Here is a 12,572-nt window from a genome sequence, read left to right as displayed (position 1 = left end):
GTGTATCTCCGTCAGCTCTTTGAAGTCATTTTATATGGTTCTCGCCTACACTTGTTCTGTGGGGCTCTGAATGGACATTTCTGGGTTGTCAACAATGTGTTGCCCTAATCACGCTTCTTTGTGCGGTGTTTGGTCTGTGAATACTCACAGCTCTGTAACAGGTTCGTATTTAATTGTCTCCCCAGTGTCGCCAAATCCTCATAGGGAATTGTTTGCGTTCTTTTCTGTCATATTGAAAGACATTTACTGAACAGTATAAAACCTCCGAGATGACCGTTGTTGTGATTTGGCACTATATTTAAAAAGTCTGATGAAAAATAAGCTTCTGAAGCAGAGGTTAGTGTACTGGAACAAGCTTGAATGGCCTTCCATCACCTTCAATTACAATACATAATTACTTCAAGCAAGTTCATTTTCATGTGCTGCAGGCTGGCGTTCCCTGCAGCTGGTGCCACGATGAAGATAACAATGCAGAAAGTAATACCGCCCCACAGTCCCTGATGCACACTATGCACATTCTTTTTTCTGTCTCATTCCTGTCATGCTGCAGATGCCAAAAAAGCTGCAGTCACAGCACTTCAGGATCAGCTAAAGTTACTTTTTTCAAAGTAGAAAGTAATTTCAAATGGAACGTTTCAAACAGCTCAACAGACATTACCAAACGCACGCGCACAAGCTGTTTCTGTGCAGTTCGACACTCAGTGTGTCTTGCAGTCGATGTGTTGATGCAGTTGCTGTAGTTCAGTGGCAGAAGAAAGAAACAGCTCTGAGAAATGTGTAAGAAATATACTAGGATTGTGAGAGATTAGGTAAGAACTGAAAGTCAAGAACTGCTCAGGAATTGACATTTAATAAAATGTGATGTCCTCATTCTTTTCAGAGTTAGCTAAAGCAGACATTGTTCATAACGTGTCACTGAAACTATCTTCTTTAATTTTGTGAAATGACAAAACGATAATTTTTTGTTTCAAAAGTTGTGTGACGGTACTGGACAGATTAATATGTAGAGATTCAATTGGATACTTTGTATCCATGTATTGTGGTAGTCTCATAATTACTGTAGCATAGGTAATATGTAGACACACTGTCTGCTACAAATTTCTGTATCTATGTGAATGGTAAGGTTGGGCGATTGGACGAATATATCGACTGTCGATGATAGGCTGAGCCTTTCGCCGATCGTTTTTACAAGTCCGTGCATGATTACGTGAAACGAATGAATGGTAGTCGACCAGTTTGCCAGGTTTTTCTAATTAGTTGATTAGTTAATGATTATTTCAATAATTCTTATCTCCTCTTCCTGTGGGCAAACCTCCTGTTCTAGGCTCCAGTACCTCACCTGTGCAAGTCTGCCCACCTGTGAATATCACCCTGTTGTTGAAAAGGGTTTACTATTCAGAATAAACGCTAATATTAATGTGAGAAGAAAAAAACAAACAAACTAGGAGACTGTGTAGCTACTCCAGTTTAATCACATTAAACATTAAACATTAAACATTAAATCACTATCACATTTCACTCATTAGCTAACAAAACTGAAATTGTGTTCACTCAGCAAGCATCAACCATGAGAAGTTTCTGCCAGGTAAGCTAACATAAACAAGGTATCAGTGCGACACACCAACTAATTCTCTAAAGCTGACCCACCCAGAGTTGACATCACAGCTCCACAGTGTCGGTGTTTTAAATGCGTGTGCACCGCAGTAGTGCTTTCATGGAAGGAAAGCGCTGCTTTGCACAGTCTGCATTCAACTTTTTGAAAACTTCTGTTTCTATTTACTTCTGTCCTCCTGTTTTGCCGTTCACGCTATGTTATTCTTTGTTAATATTGGGTGTAGTCTAAATATGGAATGAAGAATTTCAAAAAGAGCTGCAGACCTGGCAAGAAACACCATTAGGACATAATGGCCCATGTTGGACTGGTGCCATGCCCACTGTTAGGTCAGGGGTAGCAGTCATTAATTTAAATTTAAGCTGATGGTGCTCTTAAGGATTACTTGCCAATTCCCACCTTTATCTAGCATTTGGACAGCAGCCATGATAGCTCGTGTAACATCTGCTTATATAATATATGGCTAACTCTATTTAACTCAACAAATCAGATCAGTCCTTTTGAGGTGAATCACTTCCCCCACTGCAGTGCTACACCAGAACTTAAGGTTCCCTTACCTGCCAAATCCCATTTTGATCCCTTTGCTAAAGAGTATACTGTTGTCAGTGTGCACATTGTGCCTTCATTGTGAAGAATTGGTCAGATAAAACGAGTGAGATGTAATATTTACATTTTGAAAGTGACCTGAACATATTTTAGTCTTATAAGTTATATTCGAAGCATAGTTAATTAGCAGATGGCATAAATGCTGCATCAGGTTTATAATAAGTTGATTATTGACGATGGTTATGTTATAAATATTTTAATCAGATAGGCTTTATCTTCTTATCGGCTCTAAAATGTATAAGGAAATTTTCCAAGGCATGTATTTATTGACTGCAGCTCGATCTGATCTGTTAATTTGTAAAATATCGTCTTCACCCTTTTTGTTTCCTGCAAGTTAACATGGGCAAATAAGCCAGCTGGTGTTGATGAGGGTCAAAGGTTGAACAGTGTGTGAGTAGCTTTGTATGTAAGCTGATTGCAACTTGAAATTGAAAGTGTCTCCTTGAAGCCGAGCTATAAGTTAACACTAATGTGCGACTGCTATCTCTGCACCATCTCTATGCCTGAAGTTAAGCTGGATTTTTTTTTTTCACTTGATACTGAAACATCATTGAAGCGACTCAAGATAAGAGAAGAGATGACTCATTGTTCTTATATCAAACCAGCCTTAATGTTTATATGTTGAAGTTGAGAGAAGTGGAAACTGAAATATCACACCACTCAGCTGAAGCTGCTAAGAGTAAGCCTGCTATTTATTTTGTTTTTTGGAAAGGTTGTTTGACAAAAAGATAATCACAGCGATGTTTTTCATTTCCAGTTTAGAGGTTTTTATTTGAAGTGGGGTGCAGTGGATTTTGTGGTAATGAAGATTACTTCATTGAGAATGTGTCCCTGTAATGGTTTATTTGAGGAAAATGAACAGTGTCACTGCTGGAGAAAGGGAATTCATTTAACTGGATTATTTTAACGGACTGAACAAATAGAAGCGGCATCTGAACATAAATACAGAGCGATATCTATGATCTGTATCCATCCAAGCATTTTAGAGGTTTTCATATTTGTCATTACTATTCTGCATTTAACATTTTTATCCCTTTTCTCATTTTCAGATTTTGTTGAGAAGGACATTTAGACATCCATCGCTGTCTTTTGTTATAAATATTTAATGTCAAACAAAATAAAAAAAAAAAGCTGCAGGTACCTACATATATTAAGTATTGTGCTGAATTCTTGAGCTTAAAAAAAGTCAATATTTGGTATGACCAGCTGAGTTCTTTAGTACAGCCTGAACTATTTTAGGCTCTTTTAAGCTTTGTTGTAATTTCTTTAAGCAGTCAGTGGTTCTGTCGGCTCCTTGAAGGGCGTTCAAAGCTCTTCGTTGGATGTTGGCTGCCTTTTGTTCAGTTCTGTTCAAGCTGATCCCACACTGCTTTAATAATATTGACGTCCAGGCTCCGGAGGAGGGCCAAGTTCATGACTGATAGTGTTCCATTGTGTGTTTTTTCTATCCAGGTATGCTTTGATTGCACTGGCAGTGTGTTTGGGATCGTGCTGAAAAAGGAATCCGTTGCCAATCCGTTGCTTTCCAGATTTCCATGGTATTACACATGGTGTTGCACAGTGGATCAAAATCTAACTCCATTCATAACTATCTAATCTAATCTAATCTAAACTCCGTCAATTTTGACAAGATCTCCAACTCAACTGTCTGAAATGCAGCCCCAAACCATGACAGAGCTCCTGTCGTGTTTTACAGATGGCTCTAGACACTCACTGTTGTAGCTCTCTCCTGACTTCCTCCTGCTGACAATTTGAACCAGAAATGTCAAATTTGGATTCATCACTCCATCAGACCTGTTTCCACTTATTTAAGTCAGGTTATGGTGTAATTTGGCATACCTCAACCTTTTCTCCCTGTTTCCTTTCATGTTCACGATAGCCTCCCTTCCACTGAGACGATCTCTAATGAGGCTTCACTGAACAGCAGATGGATCAACTGAAAGGTTAGATGAATCTCTCAGGTCGTGTGTCAGGTCATTGCGGGGTTTTCTCTTAAGGGCGTGACAGATACTGTTCATCCGCTGCAGATCGTTTCGTTTTTGCGGGGGGGTTCTGACCTGTTTTTGTCCCCTACTTGTCTGTTTTCTTTAAGCATACACTGCACACCACACCTGACCAAGATATACCAGTTTTGTTTTGTTTTTTAAAGCTAAAAGCACTTTGGGAATCACCTTGTTGATGCAAAATTCTATTTTATGGCTGTAAAAATATAAGATGTCGAGCTATATTTGGCATTTTCATAGATTCAACTAAAGAAATTGGAACAGTTGATATGTTTTTGCAACACACTGCTAGTAACAAATATGCCATTTAAAATTGGTGCTTTAAGTTTTCTGTCATGTGTAGACAAAACACTGGGTCATCTGTTGGGTTAGATTTGCTTTGTATGCTCGGGTAGGTCAGTGATAAATGGTTTAACAATAGAATATATAAAAAACAACAACATTCCTCTGAAAATGGTCGGGTACAACAATTAAACTGGAAATGAGCAAAAACCTGCCAGTGTAAAAAGACTGTTGGAAAGCCTGGAGAACTATTGCATAAAACCACTTTAAAAAATTACTGGCTTCATGAAAACAAATATGAAAAAAACTAAGGACTTAAGAGTTTGTGTAGTACTGTGCAGGTCATTCATGTATCAATATATCCCTCCATTTTATTCATTTCAGTCATGAAAATAAATTAAAAAAGAAAAAGAACCGAAAGAGCACGGTAAATAATAATTACATTTTCACATCGCTGCACTTCACAATTGGAGTCATTTGAGCTGAGGACTCCATCAGTCATTGTTCTGGTAAGCCACACTGCCATTTAAGATGCAAAGGTCCATACGTTTTCACAGCAGCTGAACCCGTTTTAGCACTGCAGCATAAAAGTGTTCCGCGGTCTGTCCGAGACGCCTTATTACTGCCACATAGCTTTGTTTGCGAGCTAAACTGCTCACCACATAGTGTCAAACCTCAGCCAAAAGGCCGTGTCTCACATTCCAGCCCATTATGCCGCAGCTGCACTGCGTCCAGTAGAAATGCCCCAAACTGGTTCGGGGCTCATGATTACTGTGCCGACGGTGTGCTTATTTTTGTTCTGCGCGTGTGTATTGGTGCATCTGTGTAAGTCTAGGGTGAAATATGTGCTCTGTTTGTATATTAGTGTTCTTTGATGTTTGTATCTTTATCTTCCCTATCGTGATTTTCACCCACAATACTGTTAACACTGAATGACCTAGACCGCTTTTGTATTCATGAGATCTTCCTCTGTTTATTTGCTCATAGATTGATACGGCTTTTTAAATAGAGCCGCTGCCTTTAATATTTTTCTGTCTTTAGACAATGGAGATAATAACAGATTTCCATTTTGACTCTGGTGATGAGTATCGCTGTAATGCAATCGCTCTACCTGTTTGATTTCTTTACAGAGCGAGTTTGTAATAGTCTGTCCTCTCCTCTGTTTCTCTTGTTTATCAACAGAGAGCCAGCTGCTTCCAGGGAATAACTTCACCACGGACTGCAACATCCCTGGAATCTTCATGTGTGGCGATGGCAAGTGTGTCCCAGGCGGGCGGCAGTGTAATGGACTGCCCGACTGCTTTGACAAAAGTGACGAGAAAGGCTGTCGTAAGTTCGTCATTAATAAATCCCTTTTTAACGACTAGATCCGCCTTTACAGTTGAAGCCAAATTGATTATTTAGAGTTACATCAAGTCTTCACAGCTCCTGAACTCTTTTTGCGATCCAGCAGTTGTACTTCTTCTGACATCCCCGTCCAAAGAGCCACAAGGGCCACTTAAAACGAATTCTCTGCCAAATTAAATGAACTTCCCTCCTCAATCCTCAAATCACTCTCCCCTCAGTGCACAGCCTTCCTCTTTTTCTTCCAGACCCTTGGCCTCAGTTTAGCACCAGGATGAAATTTAATACCATCAAAGCAAAGGCCGATTACTTCTGTGCGCACAAATAGTGGCGCATGCATAATTCTACTGTAACACTAGAGTAATAGTTTGGTTTTGATCCACAGTTTTAGTTGGCTTTGATCTTTCTGGTCTGTAGCTCCTCCTTTTCTCCCGCCCATCTCAGCCAGAGCTCACACAAAGATGGGATTGCTGATGAAGATCGACTTTGAGGAGCTGCCCCACCAAATAGAATCCCTCATCTCCCGATATGTTCATCTCTCTGAATGTCTCGCCCTCCCGTTTTCAGTCGTCTCTGTGCACCATCCCAGTTTATCTCATCTGATCATTTTTGGCTTTTGGCTTGTAATTTGCTTTGCAGATGCCTGTTTTCATTTAGCAAGCAATAAACCTCCTCTTAAATCTTTTTTTGGTTTTGTTTTTCCTAACCCTGCTAATTCTCCCCCAGTTAGAAAACAAAAACAAAACATATGGTCTGCCCTCCATTCTTTGTTTTTTCCTCCTCGAACAGTCACTTCTCTCACTGTTCTCTTCTTAGCAGCTCAGGGAAAAGGCAGACGACTCTTGACAAAGGTGTGCTCCCTGGCATACAAGCACACACACACACTGTCACACTACAGTCGGTAAACTTACTGTATAGGTTATTGGTTGTCTTAATTTGGAATGACTTGGAAATCTAAGATGTATATTCATAGGGAATTTTATTGTATACACTAACCTTTTTTTGTATACCTTTTGCTTGTGACGCCCTTTAACTTAAAGAAAGACTGTTGCATTAATAGACGACTATACGTTCAGATTCTCATCGCTCACTGACCTTAATCTGTCAACAACTGTCAGACATGGAATACTATCATTTATGCATATGAAGTATCAGATACTTCCAGTATAATACAGCCTCTATATCATTCTGGTCAGCCACTTTCACTCCAACAACATGCAATTAGTGCTATAGTTGCAGTTGTTTTTATTTTAAACATGACAAAACTGACAAATTAAATGGGGGGGAAAAAATATTTGAGGAATGTCTGGTAGCCTCTAAATGAGATAACAGATGAGGATAACATGAGCTGTTTATGATCAGGGTTAGACTAGCATAACTTGTTAGCTCAGAAAATTCTCTTGCAAGTGAATGGAGGCGTCTGCATTGGTGCTTTTCCTCAAATACATGTCATTTATAACGAGAAGCAGTATATCCATATCTGCAAACAATTTTAAACTTTGGCACAACACAAAAGGAATGAGACGCCCCACTGTGTTTGTGATTGGAGTTTGAATTCAGTTAACTTCCTTGCTGCATTCTCAAGAAAGCAGATCACTGAACTGCCAACATAAACTGAATGTATATAGTGCACGCGGTGTCTCTCGCTGACATAACATGTACTGTATGTACAATGTACTGCTAAAGATTAAAACAAGTTATCACAAGGCATCACGCTCATCCTGCTTCGGCTGTCAGAGCGCTATTTGTGTTTGCTGTAGACATCTACATTATCTGCTCTGGCATAAGTGGGCCTTATTATTCTCAAGTAGATGGCTAGTTGTCGTTTGGTATCTCTGGCGACTGCTTCCCGAAATCCCCAGACAAACTTCTGGCTCCATTAGGGGCTCTGCAGAGACAGACAGACAGATGGAGGGATCGGAAACAAGGGAGTAAGAGAAAGAGAGGGGGCAAAAAGGGGGACTCATTATTGTGGCTTCAGCAAGACTTCTGTCAGGATGTGTATTATCTAAGGAGAACACAGTGCCTGGAAACTTTGTGACTGCAGCTATGCATTCTCTGCAGGTTGACTTATAATTAGACACCCCCTCTAAGAAAACACAAATAAACTCAGTTATGGGTATATGTGGTAGGTTTGTTGACTCTGTTTGCTTTCCTTCTGTCATTGAGACATAAGGGTAGTTTTTTTTGAGAGCATACTTCTCAGAAAAACACATTCTAAATATTACTATCATTACAAATGATTGCTGCAAGGCTTGCTTTCTTTATATTTATAGTATCATAAATCTCTAGGCTGTCCAGTGTCCATCCGCTGCCCTTTGCACTCATAGTCATTACCATGGAGGCAGAGCAGTGTTGACTACTACTGGATATTAAATTTCCTTCCATCTGTAATGTGAGCAGATGGCTTTTGTCAAAAGGTTTCCATAAATACACGCTTTAATTGTTGATACGTGTCGATGTCTACATCATTTCCGTCTCTTGGCCCATTTTAAGTATCACACTAGTGGATTAAGAAAGAACAACAAAACAATTCAATTCTCTTCTTTGTGTGCCTCATAAGCATGGAAAGATTGTGCTTTGCAGGCATGCATATATTTGGTGACTTTGTGTTGTGTTTATTTTTGCCATATGTGTGACCATATAAAATTCTCTGTTACATTTTTTTTTTGTGCCGCAGAGGAGTGCCTATTTTTATCTCATTCATTTGCAGAAGACAGCTGTACTCAGAAAGTAGATCCCGCATAAGCCCCTGCTCTTTAGCCAACAGATTGTGCTGAAGTCTCTCACCAAGGAATATTTATCCTGTACCTGAGGTAAAGGTCATATGTGGGGACATCCCCCTGGTGTCTCATTAATGAGCATTTTATTTTTGAACACCATGTAGCTAATGGGAAACACAAGAGACAACAAATCAGTCTCAACTCGTTCTGATATCTTCAACATAAAACATGAACATAGTTTTTAAAAACACAAGCGTATACACTCATGCTGGTGTGCAGTGGTCCAATCAGTAAGAAAAAAAAAAACTATTTTGGAAGATGGATCCACCTACACATGAACTTAGGACGACATTTTCTAGGAGAGTTTGATTTTTTTGCCAGCAGTTGTTTTGCTTCCAAAATAAACTTCTTTCTGCCTTATTTATTGACCTGGTTACATTTTATTCCAGTGTTGATACCAGTTAGACGGTTTGCATTTGCATGTTCTTTTCTCAATCCTTTATTTATTTGTAGATATATCTCATTATGTCACAGCTGTCAGCCCAGGAATTGTAAAGCCACTCCTGTGTTCCTCCCAAACCCCACTGCTCCTCTGCTGTTTGTTTGTTCTTCCAGTCCCCTGTAGCACAATGGTCAACTGGATTTGTGTAAATACTTTTTGCTGGCTCTTAAATAACAGTTTTGGCTGAGGGGAAAAAGGCAATATCTCCAGCCTGAGTCTTATTTCATTTAAGATGAATCTTATTGTATTTCCGCCTCACTAGTTGAGGCCGGGACCCCCCAAAGTATTGTTTTGATCGAGCCTTTTTTCTCCTGGAGTGCAACCTCTACTTTGCTGTACATTAAATTAATTACATTTTAGATTAAAACATGTCATTTGTAATTTGTCTCTTTTTTTGCAGTTATTCAGTCCTGGGGATCTGCCATCTATGGGCAGTGCTTGTGTATATATGTATGTCGGCAGATTAAAGGGGTCTTTAAACTGAGATTCAGAGGCAGGCTGTTGAATAATTCCTCACACAAAGAGGTCAGAAGTACCATCCTGCTCTCTGGTGTCCATAGCGCCAGCCCGGGAGAGTGTTAGACGAAATGGATGCTGACAGACGAGAGAAGGAGGAGAGCTGACTGAGCTCACTGGGCCTCAGAGCCAGGATTAGCCTCTTTGCCCTTGTCTGGACAGGACATGAGTAGACGAGAGAGGACGGATACATAGCAGGGCCAAAAGGGTGAGTGGACGTGATTTAGAACGCAAGAAGTGTAGAATCAAAGACGCAGACACAGAAATGTAGTTAGGAGAAAGAGAAAAGACGGAGAAGTGCATTTCAAAGCAATGATTGTTCTGAACTAGTGGCCCTGCAGGCTGAGGCTCTGGCCTCTCTGTGTGGGAGAGTTCACATATTCCGAACTCTGCACTCACAAACTTCTCTGAAACTTCTATGCTGCTTTGAACTACAGGGCCCAACAGGAAGGCCACTGGCCATACCGAAAGGCTGCGCATCTCCTAATTCAATGCTTAAACTCAAGCGGTTTGCATGGCAGCATGCCTTTAATTAGGGCGATAACTCTGATAACTCTTCACTGCTTGAACTTGATCTTGAACATTTGTAATTGTTGCACAGTGGGTCAATTAAAATCAAGCTATGAGGGGGGAAAACACTTCACTAGAACTTCTGCCCAAAAATAAATAATAAAATCAGGGAGCTATTCAGAAGTTGTTTAATGTGAAACAGAGTACACAAGCCAACAGTTACTGTAAAAACCAAAAGGGCTATTACTACAGCTAACTGAGCTGAGCTACAATACCATTCATTTGTCATGCCAATCAGTAAAGCTTGGTTTATACCTTACATTTAGCAGCAGATGTGTTTGACATCTTTAAACAATATTAACTTAAATCTGTCTGTTATTCCAGACATGCTTGAAACTTTTACTTGTGAACTGTAGCCTCACACGTGGTCTGCTATTGAAGTCTCTATTAAGACTCTATTAACAGTGTAAAAATCACTATTTCAAGTTTTAATTTCTTGTTCCACTTTTTATTGATCCACTTTGCTCTTCATAACATTTAGGAGCAAAATAAACTCCTCAGTTTATTGGATTAAATGAATATTAAAGCCGGGACCAACATCAATAGTGCTGTTGTTTGTTGTTTGTTTTGTTTTTTGTGTGTACTGGCCTTCGCACAAAATACTAATGACATCCCCGAGTTCAAAAGAACCACTAAACGCTCATCAGCAACAAAGCTCTCCACATCAGTAGGGTTGATTGTCTCTACAAAGATTCCTGACACAGAATGGTTCTTTACCAAACTCTTCGTGGGTATATAAGGTTTGGCTAAGATTAGGACTGTGTGTGTTTACATGATAAGAAAAGTGACCAGTTTGCCTAATTTTAACACAAGAGCAATGTAAAGTTGGGCAAATGCTCCCAGCTTTACATGACAGTGTTTCTATACTGTATGTGGCTCGTTTGTGTGTGTTTAATTTATGAGGACAGACTAGAAGGATATACAGGTGACTTCAGTTATTAATAGTGTGAATGATTTATGTGCCAATTACTTGTTTATGACGCTTAAGCCAAGATCGAGCTTAGTTTAAATAGTTTCCTAATATTGTAAAGCAAAATGTAAATGTTGTTTTATTACTGCAAATGTAATTAAAGGCTTAACAACAGATGGGAGAGCAAAGCCAACAGAAATGAAATGGTGCTTTTACTTCACCATCAGTTGAGCTCACCTGACCTCTGTTTGCCATAAATCACAATCACGTCACAAACTATTGCAAACAAATTGTTGGAACTTGTGTAAGAAATCCTTTCTGTGACTAAGGTAAGTGGCTAAGTGGGTTGTCTGCCAACTGGAAGGCTGGTGGATCGATTCTCCGGCTACTACAGTCTGTATGCTAAAGTCAACTAGAACAGGAGCTACATGTACACGCCTACCTGTGCAGTGCTAATAATAGTAACTCTTAATGCGACATGGACAATGCAACATGCAACATTTTTCCCACATCGGACTGGTGATTCACAATACAGTTTTTCTAGCTCCACACTGCTTTTAATATATATATTAAAGTATATTTGATATCACATCTACTCAAAATATCAGGGTTTTTTTCTGCCATTTCACCTTTTTTATGAATTGCCAATCAGTTTGTTCCTAGTGATGTCTTAGTGGTTATTGGAGTTACAAATGTTTTGACCCCAGTCAAAAGCAAAATTCTGCCTATGCAGTATTAATAAATTAATGTATTTATTTAGTTGTTTTGTATAGTTTCAAGAACAAGCCCATCATTGCTGTAACATTGCCTGGAGGAAAACTCCACCTGCTGATGTGACTGCAGTGCTTGGCCTGAAAAAGGTGTTACCTCTGCTCCCGAATTACAAACGGGAAGGTAGAAACTGTTTGCTCCTCCTGTCACATGCCAGCATGTCCTGAGCATAGCATGAGGTAAACTGTGTGCTATAACTGCCTGTTGTTTGTGTTTAGCTTCAGTTGCTTTGAATCGTTTCCTCTCCCTGGACAAGCTAGAGCTCGGTTTGCATTGCCAGCAATAAATCAGACTCATTCCCAGTGGGTGCTCAGGTCCACCGCTCTCCCCTTTGTCACAGATTTTTTTCATAATAATTAAGGGGGGAATTTCTAGGCCTAGCCGAAGGAGGTGGTTTTCGGGTCTCAGGATTTTGACTCTGCTTCTCACAAATAATGTGGTTTTCTTGACTTCATCAAACCATGACCTCCAGCTTGTAGCTGAGCATGAAGTGTCAGGAACAAGATTTAGCACCCCCGATTCTGAGGCCACGGTTCTTAGCTGGACAAAGGTGGAGTGTCCACTCTAGGTCGGGAACAAGTTGATGCCTCAAGAGGAGGAGCATTCTGAGGTCTTATTTACGAGTGAGGGAAGAGTTGAGAGTGAGTGTAACAGATAGATTTGTGCAGCTTCTTTAGTAATTGGAATGCTGTACCAATCTTCTGTAGTGTGACAGTGAAGCTGTCAATTCATA

The 12,572-nt window shown here is 39.9% G+C and overlaps 1 protein-coding gene across 2 annotated transcripts in view; it reads left to right on the top strand.

The window, feature by feature from the left end:
* ldlrad3 (low density lipoprotein receptor class A domain containing 3) overlaps positions 1 to 12,572 on the top strand; it is a 93,493-nt gene that overhangs the window by 34,510 nt on the left and 46,411 nt on the right. Inside the window, exons 1-2 of one of the 2 annotated variants that reach the window (XM_085461409.1) lie at positions 4,099 to 4,161; positions 5,686 to 5,832. In XM_085461409.1, the coding sequence (XP_085317535.1) occupies positions 4,146 to 4,161; positions 5,686 to 5,832 (163 nt within the window). In that variant the 5' untranslated portion in view covers positions 4,099 to 4,145. Of the gene's footprint in view, positions 1 to 4,098; positions 4,162 to 5,685; positions 5,833 to 12,572 lie in introns of those variants that run through there. The other variant, XM_085461408.1, reaches the window with a different exon arrangement.

Source organism: Copadichromis virginalis, linkage group LG7 (assembly GCF_057382275.1).
Source record: "Copadichromis virginalis isolate Kocher_CV1m ecotype Utaka linkage group LG7, C_Virginalis_male_GT1.1, whole genome shotgun sequence".
NCBI classification, from domain to species: Eukaryota; Metazoa; Chordata; class Actinopteri; order Cichliformes; family Cichlidae; genus Copadichromis; species Copadichromis virginalis.
The sequence above is the reverse complement of the archived record's forward strand: the minus strand, read 5'-3'. Positions and strand labels throughout refer to the sequence as shown.